Source organism: Dipteris shenzhenensis, chromosome 25 (genome assembly GCF_047967505.1).
Source record: "Dipteris shenzhenensis isolate YYH24624 ecotype China chromosome 25, Dip_SZ_1.0, whole genome shotgun sequence".
NCBI classification, from domain to species: Eukaryota; Viridiplantae; Streptophyta; class Polypodiopsida; order Gleicheniales; family Dipteridaceae; genus Dipteris; species Dipteris shenzhenensis.
In genome coordinates this window covers 51,333,358-51,354,761 of record NC_141620.1, presented here as the reverse complement: position 1 = coordinate 51,354,761, position 21,404 = coordinate 51,333,358, and the positions used below count along the sequence as shown (strand labels likewise).

Sequence of the window (21,404 nt, the reverse complement as noted above, 5' to 3'; positions counted from 1 at the left end):
ATTCCTCTTTGCAAATAGGATGGCCTGCAACCCCAAAAAGTAAGTAGAATCTTAATATTCTTTCTAATTCTTTTAAATTTTCTTTATTTTTAGCCAAAAAAATTTAATGTATACTTTAAAATATATATATATATTAAAATTTAGAAATCATCATCACTTATCCGATCCTTGGGATTGGATTAGCAAATCACTTATCCAATCCTTCGAGCCAGATTATAATGAAGATGTATGCTATCTGGTCCCTGAATCTGTAGATGCACTCTGTTTTGATCCTAGGGATTGGATTAATGTGAGGATGCACGCTAATCCAAACTCGTGGATCGAATTAGCATGAGTATCGAATTGGCATACTTCTTGAAGGATTTGCATGAAGGATGATGGAAGTTGCCTTTTTTACATTTGAGGTATCTACAAAGAAGCAAGGCTTAGTTATTGATATCAACTGTGATTTTAAGAAGATCAAGCCTCCCACATTGAAAGGAGAAGTAGAGGAGGCCATAAGGACCAATGCCTACCTGCTCCCAAATTGGTTTCTTATATTTTTTCAAAGGGTGCTTCACTAGAATCTAAAAGCAAGACCTCCAAGGGAGACGACAAGAAAAGGAGCCATACCCAATCATCTTCAGGACACATTGGTGGTAGCATTGAGGGGTCACAAAGGAAATAAAATCCTAGATCCTAGCATGGGGAGGTTGGCTCTTTCCCCATCTTAGAAGATGCAAAGGAGATGGACATGGAGGTTTCTAGCATCCAACAAACTTCAAGTGTAGTTGGTAATGAACACAATACCTTGAGAGAATAAATACAACAAACAAAGTTAGTGGATGTCAATACCTTTTTATTGCAAGCCACCTGTGACCCAAGCACTAGAATGAGACCACTTGAGGTAATAGAGCCACATCATTTAAATGTGTCTAATTTGAGGTCAAGGATGAAGATAATCCTTTTCCAATGTCGTATCTTTTCTGGTTATGGTGGATCTTGCTCAGTGTCCTCATAAGGGCAGTTTTGATTTGTCAATGACATAGGATTATTTTGTAATGCCATAGTACATAGTTTGAGAGGCAGTTATGCACAAAGTATCCCGACTCTATGCATTTCAAAACTACAAAAGTCAAGATTCAGGTAGGCCTTAATAAGGAGGAAGCCACTCTTTTAGCTTGGGACCAATAATATAATGACCATCAAGATATGTCATTTATTCAAATGATCCACCTTGACTTCATGAAAAACAATGACAAGGTTACTTTGCAATGTAGAATCCAATGTTATAGAGATATTGGATTAGTATTTGATGAAAGCAAATGCTCTTATCCCATGAGATATTATGATCAATTATTCCAATTAGCGTTCAAATTTGGTCTAGTGTGGGATCTACAAGAATAAATATTTTTGACCTGGAAACATTAAGAGGTTACAAGTAAAAAGCAATTAAAAGCAAAGGATGACCCTAACATCCTTTTGAAAGGCGTGATGTCTCTTTGAAGACTTTATTAGTAGAGATTAAAATCATTGTCTGGAGATCAATGCATGGAATTAAAAATGAGAAAGTCATTCTTTCTTTATTGACAGCTTAAAAATGAGAAAGTCATTCTTTCTTCATTGACTCAACTTGAAGCACATGAGCCAAGCTTCAATGAACTTTCTCAATTTTTTGACGAGTAACTTCTTTATAAGCACATGAGCCAAGCCTCTATGAATGTTCGAATTTTTAAAGAGTAACTTCTCATACTCTTTCTTATAAATAGTTTTGTTCTATAAGATGTATATGTGAATAATTCTACATTTCTCTTTTATATGTAATCAAACATATATGAGGATGCAAGAACAGATGATGGTCCATTTAAATGTATATCATGGAACCAGATAGTAGCTAACTATTCGATTTCTAACTCGTATGAGTCTTTGAGTCCATTATTCATTTCTTTTAAATAGAATTTAAGTATATCATCAAATAGCTTATTTAAAAATATTTTTAGATTGAATCTAAGCAGTGTTTAACTTTTCTTTTATTTGTGATATAGAAAACAAGAACAAAATCCATCAACTTAGACTTCCCTTGTCCAAGTAAATTTTTGGCTCATATAGAATTTGAGAAAGAGAGGAGAGGGTCTACAAATTATAAAAAAATATGAGAATATAAAAAGCTTCAACCCTCTCTTTGACCCATTATAAGTTGATTATTATAATGTCTATTGCTATGATATGAGAGATTTTGCAGCTAATATCCCCCCCAAACAGGGCTACAAGCAAGCCATTACTAATATTCCCTTTGGTTTTAAACTACAAGGAACTATAAATAATGTTGCTCTTGGACACAAGCAAACTGATGCCATGGTGTATGCTTTTAAGATGCACACTCTAGCTTTTGTATGTAGCTTCATTATTTTTGGTTCCACTACCCAAGTAGCATCTGTTACAAATTTTATTGATGGACCATACCCAATCAATTGAAAATATGATGTGATAAGTTTTCCATAAATTTTTTAAATCATTTTTAAAGCATGATTGATATTATTGCAATCTCTGATTTTGAGATGCTAACCATAGTTTACTTCTATGAAGTGGAGAAGTGCAGAAGCCTTATCCATTATGTTTGCAAAAATGTCAATAATGTTTTTCATTTCCTTGCTATGCGAAAAGTTGCAAGATGCTGGCACTAATAAGTCCATGATCAACCCGTACTAGAAGTCACAACTCTTAATCAATGAGCTTTGAAATATTTTTACAATGGGATTTTTATTCATCAAATAGAGTGTTGTGTCACATGCTTTTTCCCAATATTGTCTTGGAAGCTTATTCTCATCAAAAGCATACACCATCTACAATTACTATTTTTCTTCTATGATACCCATTCTACTCTATAGTGTACCTACATGTGAACTATCGTTTAATCCCATAGTGTTTGCGAAATGCATTGGACCCATTTGATTATACTCACCTCCATTATAAAAGATAATATTATCATGTGATTTGGCCATGCTAATACAACCGGAGAAAGCAAATCAAACTTGTAATAAGATACTATTATTGTTGGAAACAACTAAAAGGAGGCTTTAGAGGTTGATGTATGTGTAGCAACCAATCCCAAAAATAGTCAACAAAGAGACTTTATAAGGGTGGCAAGATACATGCAACTTATCCTAAATCCAAAAGAAAAGATCACTCTACCATGTGAATTACTAATGTGTTGACCTACCCACTGGCAAAAATACCAAATTTTTAATCAAATGTATGCTGACAATAGATCTGAGGGAACTAATTCCATTCAAAACTAGTCAAGTCTTCGGGCAAGGTCTCACTTGGATTCATGGGGTTCAATCTCCTCTAAAGATGTGTTAGTCTACAAGTAGACTACACGTGGATACGAGAAATGGAGCAATCGATTTGTTTTCTTTGTACTAGTTTGAAGAGGGCTGCCATCCATTAAGATGTGGTTTCCATGATGAGGCTTAATGAAGCTGCATTGTGAGTATAGATTTGAGGTGATTAATGTGTAAAGCATCTGCTGTGCATTTTTGCTTTTTACAGCATCTAAAAAATCTTCATGGGATAAAAGTTACGGCAACTTTACAACTTTGTCCCAAAAGAGTACTTAAAATGATGGTGTGGCTCTATGTGCAAGTGTTGCATTAAAACAAGGTGAATGATATATATCATTCATGAGGCCTACCCAAATGAAATGTGTACATATTTGAATCGAGTGGGCAAGGAGATGCAATTGAAGCAAGAAAAGCTAGTAGGAAGGACTCAAGAAAGCGATGGAAGGGAGATCGATGAGGGACTCCAGAGATTTGAAAAGGAAAAAGGAGACTAACAACACCATGCATGGCTCCTATAACTTCTAAATCAAGAAACATATTCTTATACTATATAGAAAATAACATAAAGATCTTTTTTCTATATTAGACAATGATCCAACAAGGCCAACAGTTACAACCAACCTAGATTTATATGCCCATTCAATTCACCTCACCTTAAAGGATGACCCCAATTCTACAACAAGCCGAAGTCAAAAACAGCCGGCACAGCAGATGCAACTCTTGGCATTATTTGAAGTTGCAACTCAACTCTTGCTCAATCTATTATTTGATGTTATTTATCTTTTGAAACAATACTTTTTTATGTATGGACGAAGCAACATCTTTAGCCTTGCCTTGAGTGTTTTTACCAGCATCTTCTAAAGAACTGCGGGCTTCATCAACATTCGATTTTAAAGTATCTCTAGCGTCTACGAAATGATACTTTCTGAGCTACAAATCCAGAAGAGGTCGGTAGTACGGTCATTGATTACAGGATAGGAGTGAACTTAGAGTGGATGTATGCAGTGAAACAATCTATCAAAGTCCTAATGAGGAAAAGAGGAATTAAGGAAGAAATGGTCATTTACCTTGGTTTGGCTACCCAACTTAGACCCTTGATGATTTGCTTCGTACTCAAGGTCCTTGATTGAACTCCTTGCATTATGGGAAGCCTCATCAACTTTGCTAACCACATGGCACACTATCATCTCATTCTGTTCGTTCTAAGCACATTGTGCTACACATGCTTTTTTGGTATGCACTAAGGGGGTAGGGCTTAAGGAGGCCTAGGGATACACCTGCCTTTTTGTCGATCTCCAAGTGATGTGGCAATTGGGTATCAATGTTCAAGTGGCACTGATGATGACATGGCGCCACCGCGTGTGCTAATGAGGTGGTATGTTGTTGCATCATAGGATGTGGCACAATAGTTGTTCGAATGAAGTAGCGTCATTGTCGAATGATGTGGTAGATAAGGTACTACCACATGTCACCGTGTTCAAGGTGTAACTACCCTATCTGGAATTCTATCTTGCCACATGTCAACCATACACATGTGACATGGCAAGTTTCCGGAGAGGCTTTGTGGAGGTAGACAAAGTGAAAGAAGATGCCGCTACTATGTGTTTTTCTGTGATGTCGCTTGTGTGTTTTGTTATTGCGTTGCTTGGGTTGCGAGGGGGTGTGAGGTGCATTGCTGCCTATCATGTTGTTTGTTACTAGTGTCATGTGCTTACTTATCACTGCGCGTTGCTTGCTTGCTTGGAACAGCTGCATTACTTGTCTACTATAGGTCATAGGAGTAGCTGTATCTTTGTTGTAGGTTGCGGGCTGCAACAACAGTAGAGTCTAGGAAACTAGCAAGGCGAACTTTGGTGAGAACAGTGGAGGCTGCAACGTTTAGTACAAGAAGATGATAAATCACAAAATCAACATGTATGGTGACCACTCTCAACATGTATGGTAAGGGTTTATTCAGCAACTCTGCCCCTTCAATATTGTTTTCTTATTGGATAAAATAATGAATGTAGTGCTCCCATTCCGATCATTCAACATAGATGTTTCTTTTCCATTAAGCAGGCCTCTAATCATTCACGAAAGATCCACTAGAACAGTAACTGCGACTCTTAAAATGATGGATGCAACACGTGGCTTGAGCAATGATCTCGTCATGGAATCCTAGGTATGACCGTACGTGTCATGGACATCCTAAATAATCTCACACCCAACATGTATACCTTTGACGTGTTGAGATGCCCAACGTTATGACAGATAACTCTGTGGGCTCAGATCTTTCAGCTTCCTTCTCATAAAAGCTTGGTCTCAAGACCAGATCCAGATTTGGCACATGTCCTTCGTCTTTTACTCGTGAAGTCAAGATATCTACCATTGCTGAAATTTCCTTGTTATGGCTGTTACCCACTACAAACTCATGCACCTTCTTTCCCACCTCAATCAAAGCACTTGCAGGCTTTTTCTTTACCCCCGCATGTTTCCTCAGGTCCTCTGTTCTATATGCATCATCCCACCTGCCAGCGCTGGCATAGATGTTTGCCATAAACACATAAGAAGCAGCAGACTCCACATTCATTTGGATAAGCTGCACAAAGCATCTCAGTCCTAGTTCTGCTTTCCCATAGGTTTTGCAAGCACAAAGCAAAGCAGTCCACAATTCTTCAGACAGAGGACAGTGGATAGTTTCAAGAAATGTCTCTGCCTCAGACAGACATCCTGATCGTGCAAGAAGATCAATCATGCAAGCATAGTGGTCTACTGATGGTGCAATGCTATATACTTCTATCATCATTTTGAAATACTCCTGGCCCTTATATATCAGGTTGGTATGGCTGCATGCAGCAAGAAGACATGTGAATGTAATAGCATCCGGCTTCACACACTGATCTTGCATGTCCTCAAAACATTGCACAGCCATATTACCCTCATGATTCAAACCATGTCCTTTTATCATTGCATTCCATGCCACCACATCTTGAACTGGCAGCTCGTCAAAGACTTCCCGTGCCTGAGAAACAGAACCACACTTGGAATACATGTCAACCAAAGTACTTCCAACAAAAACATCACATTCAAACCCCTTCTGTGTAATCTCAGAATGTATATCTTGGCCCTTACCTATGGCTCCTATGGTGCCACAAGCCTTCAAGGCACAAACAAAAGTGACAGCATCAGGATAGACACCCTCCAGTTTCAATCGTTCAAAGCATTTCAGTGCTTCCTTACCAGGCCCATGTTCAGCATATCCTGCAATGAGTGCATTCCATGACACAACACCTTGAACTGGCAGCTTATCAAAGACTTCCTGTGCCTCTAAAAGTGAGCCACATTTGGCATACATGTCAACCAAAGTGTCGCCGACGACAAAATCTCTGTCAAGTCCCTTTTGAGCAAGCTCAGCATGTATTTCTCGGCCCTTGCCAATGGCTCCTATGCTGCCACAAGCTTTCAAGACACAAACAGACATGACAGCATCTGCCGAGAAACCCTCTAGTTGCATCTGTTCATAATATTTCAGTGCTTCATGACCAGGTATCTGTTCAGCATACCCTGCAGTTAAGGCGTTCCAAGACACATCATCTCGAATTGTCAACTTGTCAAAAACTTTCCGTGCCTCTGAAAGACAGCCACATTTAGCATACATGTTAACAAGTGCATTGCCAACAAAAAGATCTCTTTCAAGTCCCTTTTCTACAACTTCAATATGTATTTCTTGGCCTTTGCTCATAGCTCTTATGCTGCCGCAAGCCTTCAAGACATAAACAAGTGTGACAGCATCTGCAAGGATGCCCTCCAGCCGCATCTGGTCGAGACATTTCAGCGCTCCTTGACCAGGTCCATGTTCAGCATATCCTGCAATCAGTGCATTCCAAGAAATGACATTTTGAACTGGCAGCTTGTCAAAAACTTCCCATGCCTTTGTAAGCGAGCCACATTTGGCATACATGTCAACCAAGGTGTTGCCAATTAAAGGATAAATTTCGAATCCCTTTCGTGAGATCTCAGCATGTATTTCTCGGCCCTTGCCTATGGCTCCTATAATGCCACAAGCCTTCAAGACAGAGATAAACGTGACAACATCCAAAGAGATGCCCTCACGTTGCATCTGCTCAAAACATTTCAGAGACTGACCTGGTCCATGCTCTGCATATCCAGCAATGAGTGCATTCCATGACACAACATTTCGAACTGGCAGCCTGTCAAAAACTCCTTGTGCCTCTGCAAGTGAGCCACAATTGGCATACATGTCAATCAAAGTGCTGCCAACAAAAATATCTCCTTGCAACCCCTTCTCTGCGATCTCAGCATGTACTTCTCGGCCCTTGCCTATGGCCCCTATGCTGCCACAAGCTTTCAAAAGAGAAACAAATGTAACAGCATCCGGAAAGATGTCCTCCAACTGCATCTGTTCAAAACATTTCAGGGCTTCCTGACCAGGCCCATGTGCAGCATATCCTGCAATTAGTATGTTCCATGACACAACATCTCGAACTGGAAACTTGTCAAAAACTTCTCGTGTCTCTGAAACTGAACCACATTTGGCATACATATCAACCAAAGCATTGCCAACAAAAAGATCAGTTTCGAATCCTTTTTGTGAGATCTCAGCATGTATTTCTCGGCCCTTACCTATAGCACCAATGCTGCCACAAGCTTTCAAGGCCCAAACAAATGTGACAGCATCTGGAGAAACACCCTTCACTTGCATTTTCTCAAAGCAATTCAGCCCTTCCTCACCAGGTCCATGTTCAGCATATCCTGAGATAAGAATATTCCACGACACAACATCTTGAACTGGCAGTTTGTCAAAGACCTCCTGTGTCTCTGCAAGTGAGCCACATTTGGCATACATGGCGACTAGAGTGTTGCACAAAAAAACCTCTCTTTCAAATCCCCTTTGTAAAATCGAAGCATGTAATTCTCGGCCCTTGTCTATGGCTCCTGTGCTGGCACAAGCTTTCAAGGCACACACAAACACGACAGCGATTGGGAAGACGCCTTCTAGTTGCATCTGCTTGAAACATTTCAGCACTTCCTCACCACGCCCATGTTCAGCATATCCCCCAATCAGTGAGTTCCATGATACAACATCACGAACTGGCAGCTTGTCAAAGACTTCTTGTGCCTCTGAAAGTGAGCCACATTTAACATACATGTCAATCAGAATGTTGCCGACAAAGGGATCTCTTTCAAATCCCTTCTGTACAGACTCAGCATGTATTTCACGGCTCTTGCTTATGGCTCCTATGCTGCAGCACGCTTTCAAAACACAAACAAAAGTGACAGCATTTGGGGAGAAGCCTCTCACTTGCATCTGTTTAAAGCACTTTATTGCTTCCTGACCACGTCCATGTTCAGCATAACCTGCAATGATTGCATTCCATGACACAACATCTGGAACTGGCAGCATGTCGAACACTTCGCGTGCCTCTGAAAGCGAGCCACATTTGGCATACATGTCAACCACAGTGTTTCCGACAAAAATATCTTTTTCAAATCCTTTCTGCGCGATATTGACATAAATCTGACGGCCTCTTTCTACATCTTTTAACCTAGCACAAGCCTTTAGTATGGCTATAAGCGTATACCTGCTAGGATGTATGCCCTCCTCTTGCATTTTCAGATATAGGTTGAGAGCATGCTGTATTTTTCCACATTCAATATACCCTAAAATGAGGGAAGTCCATGAATGCTCAGTCTGATGAACCAACCTGTCAAAAACCTGCTGAGCATCGGGCACACTCCCACATTCCACGAGCATGGGCACAATGTAGTTTCCAAGGGCTATATGAGCTTCCAACCCACTATTGCAAAAGTGAGCATGCACACGCCTGGCATACACTAGAGATTTTCTTCTCCTGCACTTTTGCAAGATGCAGATAAGGTTTTCAACCTCAGCCATCCAACCCTATATACTGAGCCTCTCCTCTAGGCTCAGTATCTCTCTCTCTTGAGGCGGCTGTACATCCAATTGTAAAGCAAGCCGGAAACTTGACTTGCACATGTGGGAAGACCGTGTTAGATCCTCCCCCAAGCAAGGGTCTTAAGAGGCTGAGCATGCCTGTTCTCCCTTTAATGCCAACTAGAGGCTTTTGACCCAATTTCCCTGGCACCCCTTCTCAGCATTTTTATAGCGAGCATGTCTTTAATCCAACATGGGTCGTACCACCCGTGTATCCATACACATTCTGCATGCATGACATCTGGAATCATAATCTGTCAAAACTCACCACAAGCTTCAAGACTGACCGAACAAAAGTCCATGATCTTCAAATACTGCCACAAATAAAAAAACATAAACAGGAAAGCAGTGCAATTTTTTAAATCCAGACCCATTGATACGTTTGTAAAGTACTCCTGCCATAGGCGCTGAGTGCCTACATTTGGTCCCGCAGGTACACAATACAATACAAAATCATGGTGTTTGATAACCAAACTATGTCCAGAAATAGCAATGTAGCAAACCTGAAGTTGAACTTCTTGGGATACTCCGAAAAGGCCCAGCCGACGCGTCTTGAACCAGCAAACTCTGAACAGGAACCTGTGAATGTGGATTATTGTGCCGCCCTCTCTTTGCACCAACATTCAGCTCCGCAACCCAGACCCGTGGCCTCGAATACGAAGGTGCAGGTGAGGTGACAGGAAGCTGGCATCTTGAGAGCCGCATCATGAGGACTTTGGTGCAAGCTAAGTATATTCCAAAAATTTTAAGGTATAATTCGATGCCGACTAATGTTGTTAACCTAAACAAAGAATATGTTATTAGCGCTTATGTACACAAGGTTTGTTTTAATTATATCATTTAATACTTCATTTTTATTGTTTTCAAGTGAGGAAGGAATATAGTTTACATGATGAAATACTAACAGAAAAACTATGTCAATCTCAATTTTGAGTTACTTGCAACTTACATCAAGTTAAAATTTCCATTATTTAGAGTACAATGAGGTAAAGCTTTTATTAATCTCACTTGTGAAGTTATATTTTGTGAGTAATTGTAATATACCTCTTGGGAGGATTCGGGTTGAGTTCAAGCTTGAAAAGATCCACAAAGTGATCTATTTTTTTGGCACCCGCAACAAAGCTTGTAGAGCACTTAGCTGCCTATGGCACTAGTTTTGACTTGCCTAAAGGTGCCCTTTTTCGTTCTTTGTACATATTTTCTCTTACTAGATTTTGTGCCCTTTTTACGCAAAAAGAAAATCAATAATGCCTACCATAGGCATTCCTATTCCTATTATACTTAAAGATAAGAAATGAAGATAATGTGTTGTAGGAGATTTTGAAAAACCCTGTGAAAAAGTGAAAAATGCCATTCTATATTTAATTGACTCTTGGATGCACATGACCTATCATGGCATTGTTGAATGATTTTTTGCCTAAGATCATTTTGATTATGTACTACAAGCTTGGCATTTACCATTTATGGTCCTTCCACTAGTGCAAGATTCGCTCAAGCCTGGGACTAAAAACCCTAAACACTCTAGTCTACCTTTTAAACATCTAATCAAATCCGTGCACAAGTTCTTCCACCTACCTTAGCATTCATGTATGTCTCATTGCAACCTAAGCACTATTTTCAAATTAGAAATTAAGTTAATGCATCCATGGTGTTGGATCCCGTACAAAATCTCCAATGGATGTTTTAGCCATGCTACTAAAAAAAGGATCATGTTACCGGCCACAAAGTGTTATGATGCATGGACATGTATAATTATATATTTTGCACGAGAGTGTGCAAATTGCGAGCTTCAAAAGAATATCTAATCAAGTAAGAGAGATGCAAAAGTAACGTACAGACAGAGAAAAATGAAGAGCTAGCCTAATTACACTATGCTCGATGTCCCATGTGTTGGAAAGGTCACCTCCCCATCTGTAAGCCCCCATATGAGGAGAGCATGGGGGAGGGAGACCTAGGGCAGTACCCAACAGGAAATGAGAGAAAGGGGCTGCCACATAGACAGCATCATGGCTGGCATGAGGGCAGCACATCTAGGACTGTTAAGGGCAGGACACAGGGCCAGGAAAGTACGGAGCAGAAGCAAGACAGTCTGGGACAGATTGCGGAGGATCTAGGACATGGAGGCGCACTGTTTGCAGAGGCGCAGACATGGCAGGGAGTGCAGGATCAGATCTGCAGCAAGGAATGTGACTGTCAGTGGGCAGGTGGCAGGCCTTTTATAGGCTGCATATTTGCCTTGAATGGAGGGCCAAAAGCCCTGGAAGTTCGGGCCATAAAAGGCCTGACTTGTGAGCCCTTTAAGGGTGGTTTTTACAGACTGAGTCGGTCTTTACAGACTGGTCGGTTTTTTGGTGCAGGCCTTGGGGCCTATATAAGGAGGCCATTCAGGCCTCATTTCAACATCATCTGGAGCAGCAATTCCACCAGCAGAAGGAGCAGCAGCAGGGCTATCTTTGGGCCTACAGTTAGGAGGAGAAAGAAGTACCTTGTGCTGCAGACTTAGCTAACAGGAAGCTGCCCACCTAGACTGGTTTCCAGACAGCAAGGTGGAGAAGATCATTCTAGACAGAAAGTTTACTTACGCTCGAGGTGGAGCACGCGGACTCTAGTCTAGAGATAGCCAACAGATAGGAGAAGGACTTTGTGGTAAGATCAGAGGACCACATCATTGGTGGGACTCTGGATCTGTCTCTCTTGTATTGTGTCCATAGTTGTGGACGGAAATATATTATTTGGTGGTTTCTCTATCTAGTTTGGTTCATTGTCTATTGATGAGTCTGCACACCTATTGAATGCACATAAGTAAAGAAGTTTGTGATTCCACACCCACACCGCACACTGTGTGAGCTCCTGGGCATTATTTCCACTGCGTGTACCCTCTGTTGGGTCATTTCTAACATGGTATCAGAGCCCAAGTAGGAGGCTCACAGGTGTGGGAGCCTGAAGGCAGGGACCTTGCTGAAGGACGACCCTGATTCAGAAGCTCTTGGGAATCGACTTCCACGACTGGAGGATTGTGCCCTTGCGAGAAGGAGGGTGACTCAGGTTCAGTCAGGTGCGTTCAAAGTTCTGGGTTACTGCATTTGAGTTTGGTTGATTTTGCTGTGTGGTATATACAGCAGAGATGTCGACAGCCTCTTCAGCCCCTGCTATCCCTTCCTCCTCCAGTTTTCTCTGTTTCACTATCCCTAACTTTGGAGAGTCCGGGAACCTAGACGGGACTAATTACCCGATCTGGAAAGTGAAGATCCGGAGTCATTTAGTGGCTCGGAAGTTGTGGAAGCTGACCACGGGAGAGGAGTCGAAGCCGGCAGACATGGTGGACAGTAAAGGGAAGGTACTCATGGCAGTAGACAGAGAGGAGCTTGAAGCTTGGGAAGAAAGAGATGCCCATGCCCTGGCAATAATCATAGGGACTACGGCGGACTCTGTTCTTCCGCATATCCAGCTGGCCGAGACGTCAGTAGAGGCGTGGGCCACCCTGAAGGATCTGTACGAGACAGATAATACCTCCCGGATCGTGCTTCTTCAGCATCAACTCTACAATCTTGATATGGAAGAAGGCGATACGGTGCATGATCATCTGACGAAGGTCAAGGTGGTGCGGGATCAGTTAGAAGCGATTGGTCAGAAGACAGACTCATGCCATCTGGCCTTGATGGTACTGAGGAGATTGCCTCGGAGTTTCAAGAACTTTGTTACAGCTGTGACAGCAGGACAGAGGACCAAACCTCTGACATTTGAGGAGTTGTGTCCCTTACTGCTACAGGAGGAAGCTCGAGAGAAGCTCTACAACGGGGACAAAGATGACAAGGCGATGCTGGTGAAGGATTCCGCAGGAAAGGGAAAGGGCAAGCCTAACAGTGGCAAGTCTAATAAAGATGACTCTGATGACGAGGGGACTTCAAAGAGGAAGCAAAAGAAGAAGTGTTTCTATTGTGATACGCCCGGACATTTTGCAAAGGACTGCAGAAAGAAAAAGGCGGATCTGAAAAACAAACAAGAGTCTGACCCAGATTCAGAGGGAAAGGCCAAAGCTAATGTGGTAATCGAAGAATTATTCCTGGTGACATCACCGAGTGTTACCGAGGTCAGGTATGTTGATCCCGAAATCACAGTAAGGATGTCTGACATAGAGAGTTGGGTCGACGAGGAGTCAGATGCCGTGAAGGTGAAGGACAGTATGGAGCGCTTGGTACCTTCCAGGCGTGTAGCTGTTGACACTAACACGAGGGTGGATTCCATGGAAAGCCCTAGGGTCTCATGGTCAGACGGATGCTGGACTTCAAAAGGGGACAGTACAAGATTACACAGGATCTTGGCGGGTGCCTCATTGAGGTACAGGGTTTGCTTTCAGAGCGAGCATTCAGGCAGTACAATAGTCTGGTATGTATTTGATATTCTGCATTTGAGTCTTTATAGCATGTTGTGGGGAGATTCTGCTCTTCATTTGTCTCAGGTGATAAGAGATTGGAAGGAATTGGCCTTCTTCGAAGGCAGAAGGGGAAGTATGGATGCTTTTTCAAATCTCGGACGCAGATTGCTAGAAGGGGGTGGACAAAGAGTACTGAAGCTAGAAGAGTACCTGCTTGAGAACTCAGCGAGAGTTCATGGTCCAGGTTATCTGGAAATATTCATTGGTTGCAGACCTTGCCAAAGGTAGGACGGGTTGAAACAGACCCTCAGAGCATGGTGCCTGGAACACTCCAGGTTGTTCACTCATTATGAGGGGGACGACTGGAAGATCGTGACGGCTGGGTTGCTCAAGTTCAGAGGCGGGAATGCGACTGAAGGAGGTGGTACCAGGAGGTGCTACTAGAGATGGACCTGTGTACCAGGATGGTGTGCGGAAGCAGAACCGGACCTGGTGGAGCAGGAGCCACTGGATGAAAAGCTAGGAAAAGATTACGACACCGAAAGGTTCCAGAGGACTACGACCAGGGAGTTACTGGAGCATCTTCATCGACGTGTTGGCATTGGGCTGAGATGAGTCGGTGAGAGGGGGTGTTGGAAAGGTCACCTCCCCATCTGTAAGCCCCCATATGAGGAGAGCATGGGGGAGGGAGACCTAGGGCAATACCCAACAGGAAATGAGAGAAAGGGGCTGCCACATAGACAGCATCATGGCTGGCATGAGGGCAGCACATCTAGGACTGTTAAGGGCAGGACACAGGGCCAGGAAAGTACGGAGCAGAAGCAAGACAGTCTGGGACAGATTGCGGAGCATCTAGGACATGGAGGCGCACTGTTTGCAGAGGCGCAGACATGGCAGGGAGTGCAGGATCAGATCTGCAGCAAGGAATGTGACTGTCAGTGGGCAGGTGGCAGGCCTTTTATAGGCTGCATATTTGCCTTGAATGGAGGGCCAAAAGCCCTGGAAGTTTGGGCCATAAAAGGCCTGACTTGTGAGCCCTTCAAGGGTGGTTTTTACAGACTGAGTCGGTTTTTACAGACTGGTCGGTTTTTTGGTGCAGGCCTTGGGGCCTATATAAGGAGGCCATTCAGGCCCCATTTCAACATCATCTGGAGCAGCAATTCCACCAGCAGAAGGAGCAGCAGCAGGGCTATCTTTGGGCCTACAGTCAGGAGGAGAAAGAAGTACCTTGTGCTGCAGACTTAGCTAACAGGAAGCTGCCCACCTAGACTGGTTTCCAGACAGCAAGGTGGAGAAGATCATTCTAGATAGAAAGTTTACTTACGCTCGAGGTGGAGCACGCGGACTCTAGTCTAGAGATAGCCAGCAGATAGGAGAAGGACTTTGTGGTAAGATCAGAGGACCACATCATTGGTGGGACTCTGGATCTGTCTCTCTTGTATTGTGTCCATAGTTGTGGACGGAAATATATTATTTGGTGGTTTCTCTATCTAGTTTGGTTCATTGTCTATTGATGAGTCTGCACACCTATTGAATGCACATAAGTAAAGAAGTTTGTGATTCCACACCCACACCGCACACTGTGTGAGCTCCTGGGCATTATTTCCGCTGCGTGTACCCTCTGTTGGGTCATTTCTAACACCATGCAGATAGGTTGGGTTTTGGAAAATTATTATCTTCAATTCTACTCACTTTATGCGACCATATTTCTTCACTTAAGACATGAACTTATCTTCCCTTCTGTCCTTTAGATACGATGGATTTCCACTGAGCCATAGCAATTCTAAAGGTTATCTATTTTTAAGGCAATTATATTGTACCAACGCCATTATTATTGTGCAATATACATTTCCTTTCCATTTGGGCCACGGATTGTGATAGGCATATGCAAAGTACAGTCTTAACTTAGACCATGCTTCTTAAATGCCTTTAAGGTCTTGACGAATTCTATGACACTTTAGAACCTTTAATAGAAAGTTCTCCCATGAAAGATATCCTAAATTGAATTTCATCATAATAATATCATGATATCAATTGTTTATACTTTGCTATTACTGATACAATATTTTAGCTCTATTTAAAAGCAATATACCAATTCTAAATGTCTCTTTCTTATAAGCTCAATATCTAAGTTACCTGTAAAAATCATTTCTATAATATATTTCAACATTTCTCCAAAGTGTATTTTAAATGTAAGAATAATATGTATGTCCAATTTTTCATCATAGCATATTAAATATCAATTCTTTTTATAAGCATAGTATTACAATATTTCTTCTCAAAAAGCTTTAATATGACTATGAAATATTTCAATGGTTTCCTCAAAGCATTTCGTAAATAAATGAATAATTTATTTGTCCAAGTTTTTTGTCATGACTGTTAACAGAATGCAAAACTCCGTTCTTTGGGGGTTTGGAAAATAGAGAGTTGAACTATCTATACATTGGTGAAAGACAGAACTAACATTTAAGAAATAGTTGAGATATTGTCACGACAGAACAGAAAATGATTCTCTCTCTCATACTTAAAGGAAAAGGAAGAACATTTATGCAACATTGCACTTAGAAAAACAGTAATGGAAACATATGTGTAGAATAGATAACAGTCAGGATTTTATTCATCGTCAGATTAGCTACTACAAGAACATCACATTGCATATTCCTCTCTCTTGGTCTGTCTCTTACCTTCTTGTCATATCCAACTCCGCGGTTGGTATTTCAGTTAGACTCTTGACCATTCCAATACTAAAGTCAAGTTACTTATTTTACCACTTAACACCTGGCACACCCGGTGGATAGGAATTTGGACTAAATCCCTAACATGAACCCACCTCAAAATTTTAGATTTTCACTTTGAGAAAGTAGCAAACTCTTGTATCTGATGTAACATCTCATCAGACCAAGACTATGTGGTTATCTGCTACTAGCATAGCTTGGTGTAGTACCAAGATACTAACAATTCCATACATCTGTTCACCCCTTGCCTAAGTAAAACCAAAATTTTCAATAGCAAAATGGTGCTAGTCGCTTACAAAAAGGCTAAGACCCTATTTCTAAATGACATTTTTACTATAAACTGTGGATAGACAGGAAAACTAGCAACATGAAACATGTAGTATATTATCTGGTCTGTTATTTAACAATGCCTGCTCCCTGCCTCTGATTTCATTTGAAGGGCAGTGTGTGGTTCACAATTCGACGCATGTCGACGAGTTTCGTGTCAAAGACTCAGGAGTAGGGAAGCGATACCTTTTGATGGCAAGCCGTAGAACAAATTATCTTGTTTCATCCAGAGTCACCTGCGTTGTAGTTTGAATTATAGAGTGTGTTGGGTGGGCTATATTTAGTTTGTTTATTATGTTACAGCGTATAAATAATAGTTCAATGCGTATGTTTACCTTCTATGGATATCTTTGCTGAGGAGAACAGATAAGGATGTTTCCACTGTGAATATATTGCCAAGCATGGATTCAGATCCAAACCCCCTAGGGACCTTGGTTTATGGTCTCTGGGTTTCGTGGTAGCGAATAAGCCTATGCATCTAATCTTTATAATCTAGAAGGCTGCAAATGAGCTGGAAATCCTTTTCCTGAGTATCGTCTCCCATGCAAAGACGTGACAAAGTCACAAAGTGTTTTGAAGATTTGATGCAGATAGCGCTAACATTCAGGGGAATTGAAGTTTTAAAGGAACTTTGCAATTGATCTCATCAGTGAGATTGATGGGATTACTTTTTCCCATTGGTGAAGATAGACCTCCAAGCGATATTCTGTCTTCCAAGACATTTCATTTTCCAAGATATTCCATTTTCCAAGAGAGAGATCCATCCGTTCATTTTTTTGAAATCCAGCCTGCTCGCCACCCAGAGCAAGCTCCAAGTACATCATCCAGTTTTGAGGCTGTTTGGAGGCTTCCACATTCAGAATTGGCCTTTTCTCTCAGGTTGGGATGATTGCAAGCAAGAGCCAGTGGTGTTTTTCCAGGACAGCCAGTAGGTGTACTTGTTTTGCAGCCCAACTCGGTCAGATGGAGCCACAGATAGAGGGACAGCTGATCCGTGCTTGCAAATGTATAGGTCTGTGCTGAGGTTGGGCACCTCCAATGATTTCATAAATCCAATTCCTTATATATACAAAGCATGACACACATTAGTATGCCTTGACTCTAAGCCAAAGCCTCCACAGAAATGGTTTGTGGTAACACCTCTGTCCATCGACACCATGGAAAGGATGAAGCAGATAGTGCCGAAGAAGCAACCAAAAACCAAGAACAGGATTTGTCTTGTGCACTCATTATGAATAAGACTTCTGATGGTGGTTGATCACCTTGTTCATCATAGGACTAGTTAATGGTAGAAAATCACCTTCTTGCATTATGGTGGCAAGTTTTTCCCTTTACATTGCTATCATCATTTTGACATCAATTTCAGGTATTCAAGGAACTTGCAATAGCCAATATCTCTTTAGCAACATCGGAAAGGAGTTACTCAGTGGCATAAGTGGAGGGAATCCATATAGATACATTATGGGTACCAAGGGAGGGCAAACCGAGGTGATGTTCAGTTGCTAATCTGGTGGGTGGTCTCATCCAGGCCAAGTTCAAGGATACCAAGGAGGGCATACTGAGCTCATGTTCGGTCGCTAATCTGGTGGGTGGTCTCATCCAGGCCAAGTTCAAGGATACCAAGGGAGGGCATACCGACGCGATGTTCAGTCACAAATACGGTGGGTGGTCTCATCCAGAACCTGAGGGAAAGAGATTAAAATTCTAATAATTTCCTTTCTTGTATCAGTTTGCCATTTTGGCTTGTCAAGTGCACCAATATATTGTGGAAAAATGAGTAGTAGTAGAGTAGTCCGATGGAAAATTAGTAGTATCCCTCGTGAGGGAAATAGATTAAAATTCTAATAATTTCCTTTCTTGTATCAGTTTGCCATTTTGGCTTGTCAGCTACACCCATATATTGTGGAAAAATGAATAGTAGTAGAGTAGTCCGATGGAAAATGAGTAGTAGTATTCCGAGGGATACTAGCATTGAGCAACTTACACCACATATGGATGTTTGAGTGGATTGAATGAACTCTCATCAAATTGTTTAATTATGTGAATGTATAGGTCAACAACATATATCAACATGCACTTCTCCAAGATCAGTGTCTTGCACATGTTCAGCTCTTCCTGTGGAAAAATATTTCAACAGTGGTGAGATCTAACTCCAAAGTCCATGGTTTGTCGAAAAGTCTTTAAGAGCTTATGTCTCTTTTAATTCTTTTGAGAACCACCTAAATTCATATTCTCAGGCAGTAAAAATACACTTCACCAACAAATGATGTCATACTTCGATTGCCAACCATATATCAAAGTGAAATAGTGAATCTTTTTCTTAAAAGATACAATAGGCTGCTAAAATGCCTAAGGACACAACAGCTGTATCAATGAAGGGAATGGGCGAGCTGCATGCCCTTTGAATCACAAAAACAATAAGGACAACGGACAAGGAAGTGAGAGAATAAGGTCCTTTCTGCCACATTTATTTCCTCTGATGCTGCATTGTGTCGATCATTAAGTTTAGAGTGATGAACTTAATTATCATCACTCTGAACTTAATGAACTTAATGATCTTAATGATCATCACTCTGAACTTAATGATCGACACAATGCAGCATCAGAGGGGGGGGGGAAAAGTTCAGAGTGATGGAAATTGATGATGCAAAGAGAACATATTTCTTTCATCTTGTGCGGCATTGGGTTGGTCGTTAGATTTAGAGTGACTGAGAAATGATAATGCAAAGGGACACAAGCACAAAATGACAGTCTTTGCTATGAGTGCATGCAAAATGACAGTCTTTTCATCGCAAGATCGGTTCACCGTTTTTGGGTCCGGTTAAGTGTTTTGGAACCGAACACAGAGCACAACAACCGATGTCTTGATGTCTGGACAAAAGCTCAGTAACTCCAGCAATCAAGGGGTTTATGTCTGGACAAAACTTATCAGTAACCTTCAACAGACTATCCAAATTTCATTCACATGAATACTAATCCTATGCCACGACACAATACCAGGATCCACATTTAGTAGATGGGTGCCCATGTTTTGCAGCACATCTCTCTCTCTCTCTCTCTCTCTCCCCCCCCCCCCTCCTTCCCCCGCTTTCTCTCCGTCTGACACAACGGACATGTACACGCACGTGGACATACTGCATGCATGCACTCACATAGATGGTGGAAATATTTGTGAGCATTTTCTATATGAAAGGCAATAGTAAATCAAAGAGATAGCATGTCCTAATGGCTATTATTTTTACATTTTTGATACAAAAGTTCTAGGTTTGCGTCCTTGGCTTTTCAAGAAGTACATTCCAGTTGTCTGTTTCGTGTCTGGGTTGTGGTGCATCCATTTTTCAAATAACCAAAAGGGTCAGCGTGAACTGCTCATTTAGCTAAGGGCTGGTCTGAAAGAGTACCATATTTTTAATTGAAATGGAAGCAAAGGTAGTTGGATTTGTGTTTCAGACCCTTTCTGGATACTGCTATGGTAAAATTGTTCCTCTTCTTGATAGAATGCATGAACAAAAGTAGAGGAATGGCACATAGCTCAACCTGTGAGTGCACGAATGTGTAGGGGGGATGCATACATGCATGTGCATGTAAAAACTGGAATGTGTAAATATGTCGTTTTGAATTCACCGAGTGTGGATCATAATGCAGTGTCATGGCATAGCTTCTTTACAGAGTGCATGTTTATCGCACGCATGCTCATGTGTGTTTGTGGGGAAGGGGTGTGAAAAATAATATATGTGGAAAACGTGGGTCACATCTGCTAAACTTGGATCCTAATGTCTTGTCATGGCATAGCTTCTTCATAGAGTGCATATACGAAAACTAAGAGTAGTAAGGGCATGTACCTCACAGGTTACAAGAACCACTATCGCATAAGGTTGGCGAAAGGTGATTGCTCTTGTGGAAGCCGACTACGTAACCGAGCATCCGTCGTGAGAATGTAATCCACTGGCAGTTTATCCACAATGACAGGATTCCACGCCTTACTATTCAGGCATGCTTTTCTGAAGGGGACACAAGCCTCGAAGCCTTCTTTTACAACCGGCCACACGTCGTTCACATCTTCAACTGCCAATTCATCAAATGGGACCTCAAAATCAGAAGGGACTGGTAGGTGGTAACATATTGAGCTTACACCCAAAAAACGTATATGAGATTGCCTAGACCTCTTCTTTTCCAAATAGCTGGGAATTAAAGTTTATGAAGGTGTGCAAAGCAATTGCATGCTACTACACCATTACAAAGGAAAGCACCAGCATCTTTCTTTACATGCAACCGCTGGACTCAAAGCTCAGACTTAAGACAGGAGCTTATGAAGATGAAGGCGAGGCCTCGTTGGCCACAACATTGAATGATAATTTTTAAGGCATGATTGGATAATTTAATACTTTTAAATTTTTTTATAGTCTATAATAGCACATTAGGTTTTCTTGGGGGCGATTTAAATAACTCTTGTAAGGAATATCTCCATGGAACACACACGTGTATGATACAAACACAACGCATACTAAGCTACTGAAGCCACAGAAGGTTACTACTGTAGCTGCAATGCGAGCCTACAGTTGGGGTGATCGTCATAGCTAGATGCGTAAAAATATTGGGTGCCTTTAAATCCCTTATGTGCTATGGTTCATACAAGGATACTAAAAGATCCTGTGGCTCACTAATCTATTCAAATGAGGAGATAGACA

General features: G+C 41.5%; 1 protein-coding gene across 2 annotated transcripts; it reads right to left on the bottom strand.

The window, feature by feature from the left end:
- Positions 1 to 5,293: 5,293 nt before the first annotated feature.
- On the bottom strand, positions 5,294 to 20,730 carry LOC147886032 (pentatricopeptide repeat-containing protein At5g27110-like). 2 transcript variants are annotated; one of them, XM_087396436.1, is made up of 2 exons: positions 20,559 to 20,730; positions 5,294 to 10,004 (listed from the first exon to the last, which is right to left on the bottom strand). In XM_087396436.1, exon 2 carries the CDS (start codon positions 9,217 to 9,219, stop codon positions 5,521 to 5,523), a length of 3,699 nt encoding a protein of 1,232 aa, XP_087252562.1. In that variant the 5' UTR covers positions 9,220 to 10,004; positions 20,559 to 20,730; the 3' UTR covers positions 5,294 to 5,520. The 2 variants fall into 2 exon arrangements, with proteins under 2 accessions (XP_087252562.1, XP_087252563.1); XM_087396437.1 differs by lacking the exon at positions 20,559 to 20,730 and having other exon boundaries at positions 5,294 to 8,444; positions 8,626 to 8,704.
- Positions 20,731 to 21,404: the final 674 nt, after the last annotated feature.